Source organism: Plectropomus leopardus, chromosome 1 (genome assembly GCF_026936395.1).
Source record: "Plectropomus leopardus strain MGB_pleo_1.0 chromosome 1, ASM2693639v1, whole genome shotgun sequence".
NCBI classification, from domain to species: Eukaryota; Metazoa; Chordata; class Actinopteri; order Perciformes; family Serranidae; genus Plectropomus; species Plectropomus leopardus.
Window position 1 is genome coordinate 34,546,461 of NC_142176.1, and position 17,546 is coordinate 34,564,006.

General features: G+C 38.1%; 1 protein-coding gene across 1 annotated transcript in view; it reads right to left on the reverse strand.

Moving 5' to 3' along the window:
* Positions 1-11,145: 11,145 nt before the first annotated feature.
* Positions 11,146-17,546, reverse strand: part of thsd4 (thrombospondin type 1 domain containing 4) — a 52,199-nt gene continuing 45,798 nt past the window's right edge. The window contains exons 14-18 of the mRNA XM_088080571.1: positions 15,714-15,887; positions 15,277-15,450; positions 14,941-15,120; positions 13,167-13,311; positions 11,146-12,845 (exon numbers count right to left, since the gene is read on the reverse strand). Coding sequence (XP_087936697.1) covers positions 12,703-12,845; positions 13,167-13,311; positions 14,941-15,120; positions 15,277-15,450; positions 15,714-15,887 — 816 coding nt within the window. The 3' untranslated portion in view covers positions 11,146-12,702. The remainder of the gene's footprint in view (positions 12,846-13,166; positions 13,312-14,940; positions 15,121-15,276; positions 15,451-15,713; positions 15,888-17,546) is intronic.

Consider the following 17,546-nt stretch of genomic DNA (forward strand, 5'->3'; position numbering starts at 1 on the left):
AAAATCAGCAAGTGCTTGAGGGCTCTCTGACTGACTTTTTCAAGCCTTTATGAACACCATGTCCCTCCTGTTTTGATGTTAAGATTGTGATATGGGAAACCAAGAGGATGAAAGCTAATAAGAAAGGAAAAACAGCAGGAAGGATATGTCAAAAGATTGCATAGCAACTGTTATGTATGTAGTCTCATTGTTTCTCTCAAAATGTTTTATCATCTAAAATGCTGGAAATGAATTTAACTACATGAGATATGGGACTCACTCAACCACAGAAATGCTTGTTGCATTTCAATATGTCATATGCATTTTAAGCATATAGGATTTTTATGTTATTACTACAGCACCATCATGTGGTAGTACAAAAAAAGGGCAGGTGGCAGGAAACAAAAAGTATGCTGCTAAGCAACAGAGTACACCAATTCTCGCTGATTTTTTAAAAAAAAATTTCTACAAACAAAGACTAGAATTTGAAAGATATTATAATTATATACATATTCTTACAAAGGTGACAAAAGATTTCAAGAGTTTAGTGCTTATTGAGTCAGTAACTATTTGGCCCAGTTGTAGTAGAAGTACTTAAATGACGCTCCCAATAATAGTTGTCTCTTCATTAACAAAGTGTATACACACATATTCTGTTAACTGTGTGAGAGGAACTAGGAAACATGCTAAATGTTTGCTGTACTTGAATGTGTGATGATTAAAGAATGAGTCCTAAATGAATTCTTAAAAAGGCATGAAGTTAGGAAAAGGGCAATGAAAGTACCTCAGCTAATTGGTGTTTTATCTGATTACTACTGGTCAAAATAGAGTCACTATAAATGGGTTACTATTCAAAAGATAAAGTTAAGAAAAATACATAAAACTTTGAAAAAGTGGAGTACTTTTGAAGTTGTATAAAGCTATGATGAAAACAATGTCAATACACATTCATAATTTACAAATGATAACCATATTTAATATAAAAGGTAATTTAATACAGTGTGCAAGGTGGCTTCTCTAACATTATAATAAGAATATAATACACACATAATACATATAAAATATGTAAATTATACACAATAGCATACCTAAAACGTAATAAAAATATATAAAATTTGGCAAGTACCCTTATAAATACAGAAATATATATACACACCCATCTACACAATGAGCAGTATTATGCCGTATAGTATGTAATAAAAAGAGCCGTAAAAATGTCATTGTATAGTAAGCCATATAGACTATATATCATAGTACAACACAGACAACATATTATAGTATGATTTTTTTGCCATATTTTTTATGACAATTACTTTTGGATCATATTTGGACCAACATTCTATACTATGACATTCTTTGTCATATTTGGACTACCCACTGTTCTTTGACTTATTTTTCATAATTTGGACGATACACTACACAAAGACTTTTTTGTCATGTTTTGGACGACATACTATAACTTTTTTTTTCACAACTTAACATAATTTCCTTGACATGACACTACACTACGACTTTTTTGTCATATTTTGGACAGCATAGTGTAGCATGACATTTTTGCATATTTTGGATGACATACTACAGTATGACATTATTTCATACCTTGGATGATATTGACTTTTTTGGCTATTTTAGACAACATACTATAAAATGACCTTTTTGGCATATACAGTGGGTACGGAAAGTATTCAGACCCCCTTAAATTTTTCACTCTTTGTTATATTGCAGCCATTTGCTAAAATCATTTAAGTTCATTTTTTTCCTCATTAATGTACACACAGCACCCCATATTGACAGAAAAACACAGAATTGTTGCCTCCTTGCAAATCCTCTCCAGTTCTGTCAGGTTGGATGGTGAACGTTGGTGGACAGCCATTTTCAGGTCTCTCCAGAGATGCTCAATTGGGTTTAAGTCAGGGCTCTGGCTGAGTCATTCAAGAACAGTCACAGAGTTGTTGTGAAGCCAATCCTTTGTTATTTTAGCTGTGTGCTTAGGGTCATTGTTTTGTTGGAAGGTGAACCTTCGGCCCAGTCTGAGGTCCTGAGCACTCTCGAGAAGGTTTTTGTCCAGGATATCCCTGTACTTGGCCGCATTCATCTTTCCTTCGATTGCAACCAGTCGTCCTGTCCCTGCAGCTGAAAAACACCCCCACAGCATGATGCTGCCACCACCATGCTTCACTGTTGGGACTGTGTTGGACAGGTGATGAGCAGCGCCTGGTGTTCTCCACACATACCGCTTAGAATTACGGCCAAAAAGTTCTATCTTGGTCTCATCAGACCAGAGAATCTTTTTTCTCACTATCTTGGAGTCCTTCAGGTGTTTTTTAGCAAACTCCATGCGGGCTTTTGTGTGTCTTGCACTGAGGAGAGGCTTCTGTCGAGCCACCCAAACGTCTTCCATTTAAGGATTATGGAGGCCACTGTGCTCTTAGGAACCTTAAATGCAGCAGAAATTTTTTTGTGACCTTGGCCAGATCTGTGCCTTGCCACAATTCTGTCTTCTCATTTGCTCTGACATGCACTGTGAGCTGTAAGGTCTTATATAGACAGGTGTGTGGCTTTCCTAATCAAGTCCAATCAGTATAATAAAACACAGCTGGACTCCAGTGAAGGTGTAGAACCATCTCAAGGATGATCAGAGGAAATGTTCAGCACCTGAGTTAAATATATGAGTGTCACAGCAAAGGGTCTGGATACTTATGACCATGTGATATTTCAGTGTTTCTTTTTTAATAAATCTGCAAAAATGTCAACAATTCTGTGTTTTTCTGTCAATATGGAGTGCTGTGTGTACATTCATGAGGAAAAGAAATGAACTTGTGTGGGGGTGTTTTTCAGCTGCAGGGACAGGACGACTGGTTGCAATCGAAGGAAAGATGAATGTGGCCAAGTACAGGGATATCCTGGACGAAAACCTTCTCCAGAGTGCTCAGGACCTCAGACTGGGCCGAAGGTTCACCTTCCAACAGGACAATGACCCTAAGCACACAGCTAAAATAACAAAGGATTGGCTTCACAACAACTCCGTGACTGTTCTTGAATGAATCAGCCAGAGTCCTGACTTAAACCCAATTGAGCATCTCTGGAGAAACCTGAAAATGGCTGTCCACCAACGTTCACCATCCAACCTGACAGAACTGGAGAGGATCTGCAAGGAGGCAACAACTCTGTGTTTTTCTGTCAATATGGAGTGCTGTGTGTACATTAATGAGGAAAAAATGAACTTAAATGATTTTAGCAAATGGCTGCAATATAACAAAGAGTGAAAAATTTAAGGGGGTCTGAATACTTTCCATACCCACTGTAGTGGACGACATACTACACTGACAAGACGGAACTGGAATTGAACCCAAATGCACGACACCAGGTATCAAAAGTCAAAAAACACTTTATTTATAAAGGCAGCAGTAAAGTCTTTACAAAGGCAGAAACAAAAAAATCAAAATCACTCTGAAGTGGAAAAGTAACAACAAAAATCTCTCAGAAGAGGAAACAAAGTATCAACAAAAAATCACTCAAATGAGGTGCATGAAAAAACTAGAGTTCAGCAAAGTATCAAATGAAAATAGGTTTTCAAACCTGAACAATGCAAAAAGGTGAGGAAGACCAAAAACTTGACTTGGGCATAAATAAGGCACTGGTTGACTGGCAGACAAGACAAAACTAACTGGCACAGGACAAAGGGAGACGCAGACTATATAGACACAAGGTAAAGGGAAACAGGTGGAGACAATCAGGGCGGGGCGACAATTACACTGGCTGGAAAACACACAAAGGGAGGAAGTAGGTGACCTGAAACGAGAGGAGAGTTAGGATTTCAAAATAAAACAGGAAATCACAAGACAACATAGGCACAAGACAAAAAACAACTTAACATAATTTCCTTGACATGACACTACACTACGACTTTTTTGTCATATTTTGGACAGCATAGTGTAGCATGACATTTTTGGCATATTTTGGATGACATACTACAGTATGACATTATTTCATACCTTGGATGATATTGACTTTTTTTGCTATTTTGGACGACATAATATAGTATGACTTTTTTATGCTATTTTGGAAGACATACTATACTATGACTCTTTTCATGCTACGTTTGACAACATACTGTCATATGACTTTTTTATGTTACTTTGGACGACACATAATGGTATGATGTTTTTACGATAATGATAAAAAATATTAATATTGTGATTATTTAGATATAACATGTATGCGGACACAGCTCTCACTTTGGTTATACAGGGACAGAATGGCTCGCAGAAGCGACCCCTGCACCCTGCATTCCCACAGTATCCCCCACAGGACTCCTGGAGGAATGCGGTCATAAGCCTTCTCCAAATCCACAAAGTACATGAAGACGACCAGGACGGAACCCGCACAGTTCATCCTGAATCTGAAGTTTGACAATCTATCAGAACCTCCTTTCTAGCACCCTGGAGTAGACCTTCCCTGGGAAGCTGAGTAGTGTGATACCACAATAATTAGGGCACACCCTCTGGTCCCCTTTTTTGAAAATGGGAACCACCCCTGTTGTGCCACTCCACAGGAACCATACCCGAACCCCATGCAACATTGAACAGGATTGATTTGGCTCTGGTTTGGAAATGGGACTTGCTAGGATACTTGGTGCTCAACATTGCAATCTTTATCTTTAAATAAAACCTTAAATAGGTCTTGAATTTGGCTTGCTTTGATATAGGAGTATATGAGGTAAAAATGTCCAGTTTTACTTTAACATAATTACAATTTACCTCCTAGTGGCTCAACCTGCCCTCCACCTAGACCCAACGACGACAAATTGACCAACAGATCAATAACCCAACCCACTGATATTCAGCTGCACAAGAGATAAAAAGAACATGACTGAAAATATCATAGTTTGTCGAAAAATGACAAAATATGGCATGTCCAAATAAATGCCGAAAACCATATACTATTGCAAGTTGAGACACGTCATAGCGTGGCATGTCAAAAATTTAAAAAAAAAACAAAAAACCTCCATAAACATCATAATATAGCTTGTCAAAAAAATAACCAAACATGCAATACTGTAGTATGGTGAAAAAAGGAAAAATATGACATGTCCCAAAAGCAGCTGAAAACACCTAAAAACAAAATACAACAGCATGCAGAGACATGCCATAGCATAGAATTTTGCAAAAACGACCAAAAACAACAACAAAAAATGCATGTCGAAAACATGACCCAAAAGGCAAGGCCATAGTATGACTTAAAATGTCAAATATGACATGTCCCAAAAACAGCTAAAAACACCTCAACACAACATAGAATAGCGTACCGAGACATGCCATAGCATAGAATGTTGCAGAAACAGCCAAAAACAACAAAATAATGTACGTTGAGAAATGACCAAAAAGGCAAGGCAATAGTATGGCTTAAGATGTCAAAATATGACATGTCCCAAAAACAGCTGATAGCACCTCAAAAATGCATAAAATAGCATGCCGAAACACGCCATAGAATAGAATGTTGCAAAAATGGTAAAAAAAAATCCATAATAACACATGTCGAAAAAATGACCCAAAAGGTAAGGCAAAAAATGTCAAAATATCACATGTCCAAAAAAAGCTGAAAACAGCATGAAAACTGCGCCCAGACATGCCATAGCATAGAATTTAGAAAAAAAACACCCCAAAACAGCAAAAACTATTGTGCAGAGACACACCATAGCAAAGAATATTGCAAAAACAGCCAAAATTACCATAATAATGCATGTCGAAAAAATGACCGAAAAGGCAAGGCTATAGTATGTCTAAAGATGTGAAAACATGAAATGTCCCAAAAACAGCTGAAAACACCTCAAAAAATGCATAAAATAGCGTGCCGAAACACGCCATAGTATAGAATGTTGAAAAACGGCCAAAAACAACATGATAAGGCATGTTGAAAACATGACCAAAAAGCCAAGGCTATAGTAAGGCTAAAAATGTCAAAATATGACACCTCTGAAAAAACAGCTAAAAACACCTCAACATAACATAGAATAGCATACCGAGACATGCCATAGCATAGAATGTTCCAAAATTGGTAGAAAATACCATTATAATGTACACTGAGAAAATGACCCAAAAGGTAAGGCTATAGTATGGCTAAAGATGTCAAAATATGACCTGTCGCAAAAGCAGCTGAAATCACCTCAAAACTGCATAAAATAGTGTTCCGAAACACGTCATAGCATAGAATGTTGCAAAAATGGTCAAAATTACCATAATAATGCATGTCGAAAAAGGACCCAAAAGGCAAGGCTATAGTCGGATTAAAAAATGTCAAAATATGACATGCTCCAAAAACAGATGAAAACACCTAAAACAAAAGAAAATAGTATGCAGAGACATGCCATAGCATAGAATTTTGAAAAAACGGCCAAAAACAACAAAAACAAATGCATGTCGAAAAAGGACCCAAAAGGCAAGGCTATAGTCGGATTAAAAAATGTCAAAATATGACATGTTCCAAAAACAGATGAAAACACCTAAAACAAAAGAAAATAGAATGCAGAGACATGCCATAGCACAGAATTTTGAAAAAACGGCCAAAAACAACAAAAACAAATGCATGTCGAAAAAATGACCCAAAAGGCAAGACTATAGTATGGCTAAAAATGTCAAAATATGACACCTCTGAAAAAACAGCTAAAAACACCCCAAAACAGCAAAAACTATTGTGCAGAGACACACCATAGCAAAGAATGTTGCAAAAACGGCCAAAATTACCATAATAACGCATGTCGAACAAATGACCGAAAAGGCAAGGCTATAGTATGGCTAAAAATGTCAAAATATGACATGTCCCAAAAACAGCTAAAAACACCTCAAAAATGCATAAAATCGCGTGCCGAAACACGCCATAGCATAGAATGTTCCAAAAATGGTAGAAAATGCCATTATAATGTACGCTGAGAAAATGACCCAAAAGGCAAGGTTATAGTCGGATTAAAAAATGTCAAAATATGACATGTCCCGAAAACAGCTAAAAACACCTCAAAACAACATAAAATAGTGTGCCTGGACATGCCATAGCATAGAATGTTGAAAAACGGCCAAAAACAACATGATAATGCATGTCGAAAACATGACCGAAAAGGCAAGGCTATAGTATGGCTACGGATTTCAAAATATGACATGTCCCTAAAATAGCTGAAAACACCTATAAAAACACACAAAATAGCGTGCCGAAACACACCATAGCATAGAATGTTGCAAAAATGGTCAAAATGCAAAAAAATAATGCATTAATGCATAATGACCGAAAAGGCGAGGCTATAGTATGGTTTAAAATGTCAAAAAATCACACCTCCTAAGAACAGCTAAAAACACCTCAAAACAACATAAAATAGCATGCAGAGACATGCCATAGCCTAGAAAAGAGAAAAATACCATAATAATGCATGTCGAAAAAATGAAAGAAAAGGCAAGTATGGCTAAAGATGTCAATATATGACATGTCCCTGAAACAGCTGAAAACACCTCAAAAACACATAAAATAGTGTGCCAAAACATGCCATAGCATAGATTGTTGCACAAATGGTATAAAATAATAATAATGCAGGTCGAGAAAATGACCCAAAAGGCAAGGCTACAGCATGGCTCAAAATGTCAAAATATGATATGTCCCAAAACAGCTAAAAGCTACTCAAAACAACATTAAATAGAGAGCTGAGACATGCCATTGCACAGAATATTGCAAAAACAGCCAAAAGTAACACAATAATACATAAAATAACAAAAAGGCAAGGATATAGTATGGCTAAAGATGTCAAAATATGACATGTCCCCAATTTAGCTGAAAACAGCATTAAATAGCATGCCGAAACACGCTATAGCATAGAGTGTTGCGAGACTGGTCAGAAATTCCATAATAATGCATGGCGAAAACATGACCAAAAAGGCAAAGCTATAGTATGGCTAAAGTTGTCAAAATATGGCATGTCCCAAAAACAGCTGAAAACACCTCAAAACAGCACAAATTAGCGTACCAAGACACACCATAGAATAGTATGTTGCAAAAAAAAGCCAAAAACATCATAATAATACATGTCGAAAAAATGACCCAAAAGGCTAAAGGCTAGAAATGGCTAAAAAGGCTAAAAATGTCAAAATATGACACCTCCGATAAACAGCTAAAAACACCTAAATAACATAAATAGCATGCCAAGGCATGCCATAGCATAGAATGTTGCAAAAGCAGTCGAAAACACCACAAAAATTCATGTCAAATGACCGAAAAGGCAAGGCTATAGTATGGCTAAAATTATCAATATACGACATGTCCCCAAAACAGTTAAACACACTTCAAAAATGCATTACATAGCATGCCGAGAAACGCCATAGCATAGAATGCTACAAAAACGGCCCAAAACACAGTAATTTTGCATGTGGAGAAATGATCAAAAAGGCAAGGCTTTAGTATGGCTAAAAATGTCAAAATATAACATTTTTGACAACCACTGGTCGTTTTGTTCCTTGAATCTGTGTGGCTTTCTTTTATGTGTGTACTCTCTGAGCCTTGTTGTGTGTGTGTGTGTGGCCGTAACATATGACATGTCCCAAAAACAGCTGAAAACACCTCAAAACAGCATAAAATAGCGTGCCGAGACACGCCATATCGATGTATGTTGCAAAAACAGCCATAAACAACATGATAATGCATGTCGAAAACATGACCCACAAGGCAAGGCTATAGTGTGGTTAAAATATTCAAAATATGGCATGTCTCAAAAACAGCTGAAAACACCCCAAAACAGTATAAAATAGTGTGCCAAGACATGGCATAGCATAGAATGTTGCAAAAACAGCCAAAAATACCATAATAATGCATGTCTAAAAAAAATGACCGAAAAAGCAAGGCTCTAGTATGGCTAAAAATGTCAAAATAGAACATGTCCCAAAAAACAGCTGAAAACACCTCAAAACAGCATAAAATAGTGTTCCAAGACACACCATGTCATAGAATGTTGCAGAAACAGCCAAAAACACCATACTAACGCATTTCAAAAAATGACCAAAAAGTCAAGGCTATAGTATGGCAAAAAATGTCAAATCATAATATGTCCTCAAAACAGCTGAAGAAAGCATAAAATAGCGTGCCCAGACACGCCATAGCATAGTATGTTTTAAAAAACTGGCAAAATCACCATGATATAGCATGCTGAAAAAATAACCGAAAAGGCAAGGCTACCGTATAGCTAAAAATGTCAAAATATGACATGTCCAAAAAACAGCTGTAAACAGCATAAAATAGCATGCCAAGACACACCATAGCATAGAATGTTGCAAAAATGGCCAAAAACACCATAAATTATGATGTCCAAAAAATGACAGAAAATGCAATGCCATAGTATAGAAAAATATCATCAAATGACATGACCGAAAAACAGCTGAAAACCGCCTAAAATAGCGTACAGAGACACACCATAGCATAAGATGTTGCAAAAAACAGCAAAAAACATCAGAATTCAGCATGCTGAAAAACGGTCCCAAAATGTCATAATACAGTATGTCGGAAAAATGTCAAAATATGATGTGTCCAAAAACCAGCTGGAAACCACATAAAATAGCGTGCTGACACGTCATAACATAGAATGTTGCAAAGTGGCCAAAAACACCATGAAAAAATGACTGAAAATGCCATACAGCGAAAAATATCAAAATATGTCATGAACAATAAACTGCTGCAAACCACATGGTACAGAATATCGTTTTTGCATGAACATGGACCCCATACTATTGTATGAGTGTTGGGAGATCAGCCAGGTATGGAAACAAGCACACAGATCATAACCCAGCAGCTCATTCCCCATGAGGGAGATGAACCCCTTCATAAAGATGCAAGGCCGCACCCTGGCTCATTAGCATGTTTGACATGTTCATGAATCAGCAGCAGCAGCCGTTTTAGCAACCATTAACAGGAAACCACATGCAGAGGATTGGAAATTCCCTAGCACGAGGAGGAAGTTTCTACTCGAACACGCCACCCCAAGCAGGAGGAGGAGGTTTCTACTTGAACATGCCAACCCAGGCCTAGCCATTGAGGAGAGGAGAGTGCAGAGAGTGGAGGGATGACGTAACGGATCTCCAGATAGAAGAGGAACAACAAATCACTGTGTGCTTTTTGCCTTCTCTTGCCTAGACATTGTGTTAGACAGTATATGTAGCTCCTGTAAAAGGGAGTGAGGTAACTGTTGTCTTTGCTTAATGCTTTGACATTTTTATCCTTGAATAAAGCCTGCTTCGAGCAGTTTTGAACTTTTTTACCATCCTTTGGTGTTTGCTTTTCATTCTTCTAAAATATTGATTAGTGGCTTAAGGATAAAACAAGACAGAAAGGAAACAGGTTTCTGGACAAAGTGAACTTTCTGTTCGCTGCCTGGTTTTGACCAAAAGTAAATAAACTCACAAATATAAAAGGGAGGGTAGTACCAGAGGCAGTACCAGAGGTAGTACCAGAGGTAGTACCAGAGGTGCCCTGGACCCCCCAGAGGGAACGGACCGAGTGGTAGAGGGTTTTTCTCCTGGTCTGGTCAACTGAAAAGTAAACACTGTTGAGTATGCATCACTCAAAAAAGAAAAGACACCTTAGCTCTCTAATAAGCCACACTCTCGCAGGACTGAAGTGGCGTTTGATTATTTAGTATCTGAGTAAAGGGGAGACGCAGACTCTTAAAGAAGAGACCTGCGGCTCCACCACAATGTTGTATTTTTCATGATTTTGGACGCAATGCTATTGTATGTTGGTTTTTGATGATTTTGGATGCCGTGCTATTGTATGTCTTTTTTCCATGATTGTGGACACCATGCTATACTCTGACTTCTTTTTTGGCATATATTTAAATAATGACTTTACTATGACTTTTTTGGCATGTTTTGGATGACATACTATGCTATGAAATAAAAATGACCCAATTCCAAATCAGTACATTGGCCCACAAAAGATCATGTCCTTTGACAGAAGACAATTTTCAAACAGACTGTGCTCAGGATAGAGCAGTGCATATTATTACGAGAGGTGTATCTCTGTACATCTTTTTGCTGTAATAGGACCTTTTTCCTCTAGATGGATGACTTAAATCAGAGACTTTATTCTGGTCCTCTGATACAAAAATCAATCAACTCAGAAATCACACAGTGAAGTCTGCTGTAAAGTGTACAAATAATTAGTAATTTCATTTATTTCAGAAAATCTCAACAACAGTTCTTGTACTCCTGAACATTAGAAATGTAAAATATGGCAAAAACAGGTGTTTCATTAGTTGAATACTGAAAAATTGCTGTATTTTAGTTCCACTCTGTTTGATTGTTTGATTGAATCATACCATCATGCTGGCATTCAGGATGTGTTTTCACCCTTATAGATCAAATTAATCGCATACTTAAAAACCTTACACAGATACAGTACTTATAGATCAGAGGTAAGATGCATGGAGGGAAAGGATAACATATAATACAAAAATAATTGAAAACTTGAGAGGCACTGTGTGCAGATTGTATATGAAACTGAAAAAAGTGGATTTGGCAGGAAAGGTTAGCTCATAAATAAGGATGTACTATTAGTTTAAACTGCATATATGCCAGATTGATAGTTAATACTGTCATGATTTATTTTTACAATCAAATAATGATAATAATAATGCAAGGATAATTTAATGATCAGCGAATTATCAGGAATTGCACAAATGTGGAATGATCATCTCCCACAGAAAAAAAAAACATATATGCAGTTTGTTTCACCTCTCCAAAAAATATGTTGGGCTTTTTTTTGACCATCTGCTTCTACCATCCAGCAGGCTGTGGAATGCCTACATTCAGTTCAGAGGCTGTGATTGGTGGAGAGGCAACCCCACAGCCAAAAAGGGGCCACCGGTGGCCGATAAACCAGGAACCTCCTTGGGGAGCCACTCGAATAAATAAAGAGAGGGCCCTTTTCTCTTCAGTTGCTGGGAGGACTGTCTGAGAACCATTAAAAATGACTGTTATCATTCATTTTGTCATACATAAATATATACACATGTATTACACAGGCTGCATTTACACCTCATGGTTGTGCAGAAAGGAAGAAAGGTGGTTTGCCACTGCTTAGGCAATCAGAAAAACCTCATCTGTGCCAGAGAATTGAGGTTACATGTCTTTGGTCAACAAAGTGGGTGGTAAATAGTTGATAATAGGTGAGAGACTGGACTTCATATGACATAATGCCATAAATCTGAGCATTGAAGTGTAATAAACCATATGAGCACATATACTTTCTATATAGAGTCTGCCTTAAACAGTTTACCTGTGCTCTCCTCTTCATATCATGTAATCCACAACAGCCAGATGATGATAAAAGACAGCTGCTTGGCTTGAAACAAAAATAGATGGATTCGTTACATCAGACTTGGTGGTTTAAATCCATAAAGTGTTTTGTAGCTTCCTCAGTTTGCTACTGATCTCTGTCACCCCTCCAGGGCTCTGTTTGTCCAGTGAGTGGATCCCTGTCCTCCACTATTCTTAGGTATTCCTCTTTCCCACCAGCTGCCTCCACGTGAACCAACAGAAATGCTTTTTCTACAGTTTCCATCCTTGGCAGTCAAAACAAGTGTCCATTTAAGCCAAGGTCCAGCTGGTTCACTCCCCTTGCTGGCCCCAGGAACAGAGTGCCTGCAGCAGGTAATGAGTCTGGCCCAACATTGGAGTTGAGGGACCCTGGAAGAGAGTGCTAACTATGGCCCTGATGAATCGAATGTCTGTGGGCCACTCGTGAACACGAGGCACAACACGTCATTTTGTAGTAATCATACACGCAGAGGCGAGCCTGGACCACCACGTTGCAGTTAAAGTATTTGTCTCTGCAGTTCTCATCTGAAACAAAAAGAAGAGTTGAGCTTATATACGATCTGTATTTAAGAGCTGATTAAGAACACATGAAAATTGATCCTGGGTACAGTTTAGCAGGAGGATGGGAGAGTTACCAACATTAACAGCTCCCAAATGCTGCGTTCAATGCCTTACTCAAAGTGCAGTTTCCATTTTAAGCATTCAGAGATGGAACAGAAAGTTACTCATCTACTTCTAATACCAGCTGGACATTACTGTCATAATAATGACCCATGTGTTCCTGGATGCTAAAACCATTAGGAGAACTCAGTCATATTCCAGATACCATGTTAGAGGATGACTGACCTATAGTAGGTATGCAGGGCTCTGGGTTGCAGTCCTCCCTCTCTGCTGGTCTTAGCTGCTCGTCGCAGCCCTCGCTGGACAGCATGTCGTCAGACAGGCAGCGCACTTCCCGCACACGATAACCTCCCTCACATGTTTTTGAACACTGAAAAGGCAGGGGTAAGAGCCAGGTTAAAGAAACTCTACCCTACATTTGATCTACTACTGATCTACTAAATACACCTTACTGACAGATAAATGTGTTAGCTCATTTCCAACGAGTGTGAAAGTTTTTACTCTTTGCTAACATTTTCCTGAATGAACCGTTCCTGGTTTAACGCAAGAATCTGAAAATGTTCCTGCACGAGGCCCAGTGTTTCTTAAATATTTCAACTAGCTGTATATTTTATGGCAGGTACATTTTTTAAATTAATCTTCAGCCAAAAGGTTAATTTCAGACGCTGCTGAATGTCTGTAACATTCCATCATATCAGCTTAAAGGAGCACTTCACCCCAACCCAAAAAGACCATTTGTATTGGTATTAGTCACCCTGTTACATAGAATTCCTTTTTTTTTTTCATTTGCCTTATCAGTGAACAAATAATCAAACACCTAAGAAAATTATTGATGTACTGAAGTCATAGGGGTCTGTGTAACAACAGCAAAACTATATCAAAAAATCGTTTACAAACTCTCATGCAACTCGTGTAGTACAGTCCATTTCTCATTTATCCATACTTATGCTCAGTACTCTCCAAACATATACCCAACTCTATGTTCCCTTCAAAGCCAAAGTTCCTTGACAAGAACTGTAATTTTACTTTGCTGAACACTGGAGCTGCTTGTCTATTTTAAAGGATTCGCTCAGATTTACCAAAGTTACACAATAACATCAAAAACGTAGCTGACTGAGGCAGCAGTACACCAACAGCTCTCGTGTTCAGCAAGAAAATTACTGTATACATCAATGGACTCTCGCATGGATAATTGGCCCCCAATGACTTCAGTTCGTAAAGAACTTTTCAAGATGGATCAGAGATGGATTGGAGTATTTTCATTCACCACAGGGGCATGAGAGAAAAACAAAGTGAGGAGATCAGACTCAAACACAGTATTATAAAGTTGGTTTTAGATATTTCACAAGAGATGTTCTTAATTTTCTTTGCTCTTCTCAGTGGTTTAAACTGGGCAGGGCTCAGTTGAAAAAAGGAAATGGTTATATGCTTTGTTGCACCAATCATAGTTTAGAAACATCTGAATCACAACCTGATGAGAGCTGGTGAGGTGTTTGGCCACCATCGATCAAATCTATTCAACCAACACAGTCCTGGTGATGCAGGTTAATAGTTCCGTATTATTTATTAGGTCTAAATGATGCTGACTTAATGAAAAATATTTGATGTTAAAGAAAAAATACTTTTTTTATTTTTAGAGAGTTTAAATGAATAAAAAGGTTGTATTACCATTCACCAGAGTATGATGGCTATGAAAATAATGGACAACAGATGTCAAGGAGACCCTAAAACTACTACCCTTTGCTATATCCTGCTCTGACAGAACAAAGATTCACAGTATGAATCAGATTAACTGTGATTAACTCACCTTTGGTGTATCTAAGCTCAATTTATTCTAAAATATATCCAATTTGGATAAATTTGAGTGATTTCTTTGATGGGAATTACCCCGATTATCAGCCTTGGCTGTAAATCAATTAATAAGAGTAGTAGGGAATAAATGTCTTGCCTTCGGGAATCAAAGTAGTAGAAGGAGAGAGGGAGTTCATATCTTACTCACAGCACTCCAGTCAGTGTGGTACCACTTTGCTCCACAGGTCTTAAGGTTGCAGCTCTGCTGACTGAGGGGTCGATCCAGAGAGGAACACTCATAGGGCGGCATGACGGAGAATCCTTCATCTGACCTTATCAGACACACTACTGACCTCTGCTGGCTGCCTGGACCACACTCTGCAGTGCACTGGGTCACATACAACAGCAAAGATCATATGGATTCAATTACATGCTGAAAAACCTGAGACAGGAAACATGTCAAGATCATTGTAATATCCTATTTATTGAGCTACTCCAGATAACTTCCCCTTGAGTCCAGGGTGTCCCTCTGTCATCATCATACCTGGCTCCAGGGGCCTGTGAACCACTCGATGCGATTCTCACAGAGGCCATTGTTGCAGACCTGAGAGTCTGCGGGACGTTCGTTGCCGCACCCCTCCAGAGGAAGGCTGCTGATTTGGTTGGTCAGGCAGAGGACTCCTCGGGTTCGTACACCCATCCCACATTCAGCTGAGCACTGTGAAGTAAACACTAGTTTTACAATCATGTTCTCAACTATGGCTCTGACTCTTGAACTCCTACTCATAAATCACTCTACTCAGTGAAGGTTAATCTTCTGTTGCTTCCTTTTGTCACCATCAGAATCTATATTAAAACATCAATATATCATCTGCATTTCCAAACAGCTGATGGATGCATAGAAACAGATGCATACAATAACTACCACTGTTGTTAAAATGAATAACAGTTAATCTGTCTCCCATTGACTCTAACACCTACCCTGTTGCCCCATTCAGTATAGAACCAGCTCTTGGCACAGGGTCCCATGTCACAGTTCTCTACATCGATGGGCCGCAGATTCATGTTGCACTCCTCGTCAGGAACAAAGTCGCCCACGTTGCTGACACAGCGGACCTCTCGTGACCTTTGACCCAGCCCACATGGCACTGAACACTGTGGAGACACAGAAGGCATGGTTTACACTGTACTGTGAAGGTAAGTACTGCAGGAAAGACTAGATTACTCTTCAGCTTTAGTGAGTGCAACAATGTACGTCTGTTTGTGGTTTTCAGGTGGGCTGCTCTTTTCCAGTGGACATTGTTTTGAAGGATTACTGTACACACTTTTTTATGTCCTGCAGAGTCTACACAGGCAATATAGTGTGCACTCCTACATACCCATGGACATTGTATGAAGAAAGTATTTGTTTTAACTGAAAAAGTTAGTGTTCGGCGTGCCTTAGAAATTTACTTTGACTGTATTTGAGAAGACAGAAGAAAAGAAAATTACCTCAACTTGTCTTGTCAGATTCATTCAACTTAAAATGTTAAGGCAGCGGGGTCACTAATTTTATAAGTGAAAACAAATACTTTCTTTTAACAGTGTACTCAATGCCTGAATGCTCGCATTGTGAATATACTCAAATAACTTTAACCCTTTGAAACCTAGAGTGTCATCACTTTTCTTGTGCTGCTTTCAGATGCCTTTCACATGTATTTAAACCTTTGAGCTCCAAATTTGTGCAATTTCTCAAAAAAGGGGGAAAAAGGCAAAGAGCAACTTGGAAAGAAATGTCCTGCATATTTCTAAAAACAAATGTAGATTTAGAAAATTATTTCAATAAAAAGCTATGGAGAAGGTCCTGGAAACTTTATATTTATAATTATCACATTCACATATTTTGAATTATTTTACAGAATTATTATGGTTTTTAAGCAGTTTCTCAGGTCATTTACTTGTTTTATTCCTTTTATTTGATTTTTTACTCTTTCCCCTTTGTTTTGTTTTGTTTTTTGTTTGTTCAGGGATTTTGTTTTTGAAAGAAATCAGGCCAATTTGCCCAGGTTTTAAAGGGTTAAATGAGTAGGTTTGTATTTTGGGAGATATACTTATGAGCTGTGAGAGTGAACAGCAACAGTTAAGTTTTGTGCCAGACAGCTGAACAAAGAGCTGAAACTCACCATAGAGCTCTCTTAAACCAAGGTGAGCTGCAGATGATAATCAGGTGATAATCTTCAGTCGGTTCATCACTATAAGTGGCCACATTGTTCACCTTGTCATTTAATACATTGTTATTATAAAAATATAAGTCTTAGCCATGTTAATCTACACAAACACCAAAGTGTAAAAATGACAAGTTGTGGTTTTAAGGGGGTTATGTGCGAGAATATTTCCTGACTAAGCACAGTGGTTCCCTTGAGTTGTCATGGTGTAGGTTTTCAGGAAACCAGCTAAGACTCCCACAGTCCCCACGCAAGGCCAAGAAATAGTTCAACATGTAACCTCCCCCTTAAAACTACATCAGGTCAATTTTACACTTAGACTCTAAGTTGACCGTGTCCTGGCTCCAGCTACATAATTATTGTCAGATACAGTGTGAAATAAGCGTATTTTCCAAAATGTTGAAATACAAATTTGATACAAGTGTCAAAGTAAAACAAACTGAAGAAAAACAGTTTTAAAAACGGTTCTGATGTCAGGATTAAAATCTCAAACATGCTTGAAAAGAACTTGAACATGAAAGAACTTTCTGTTAAAGCTAATCTGTTTTTTTTTGTTTTGTTTTTAAAGCTGTATGTCATTAAACATGATGCCATAAGTCCACTGTAGAGA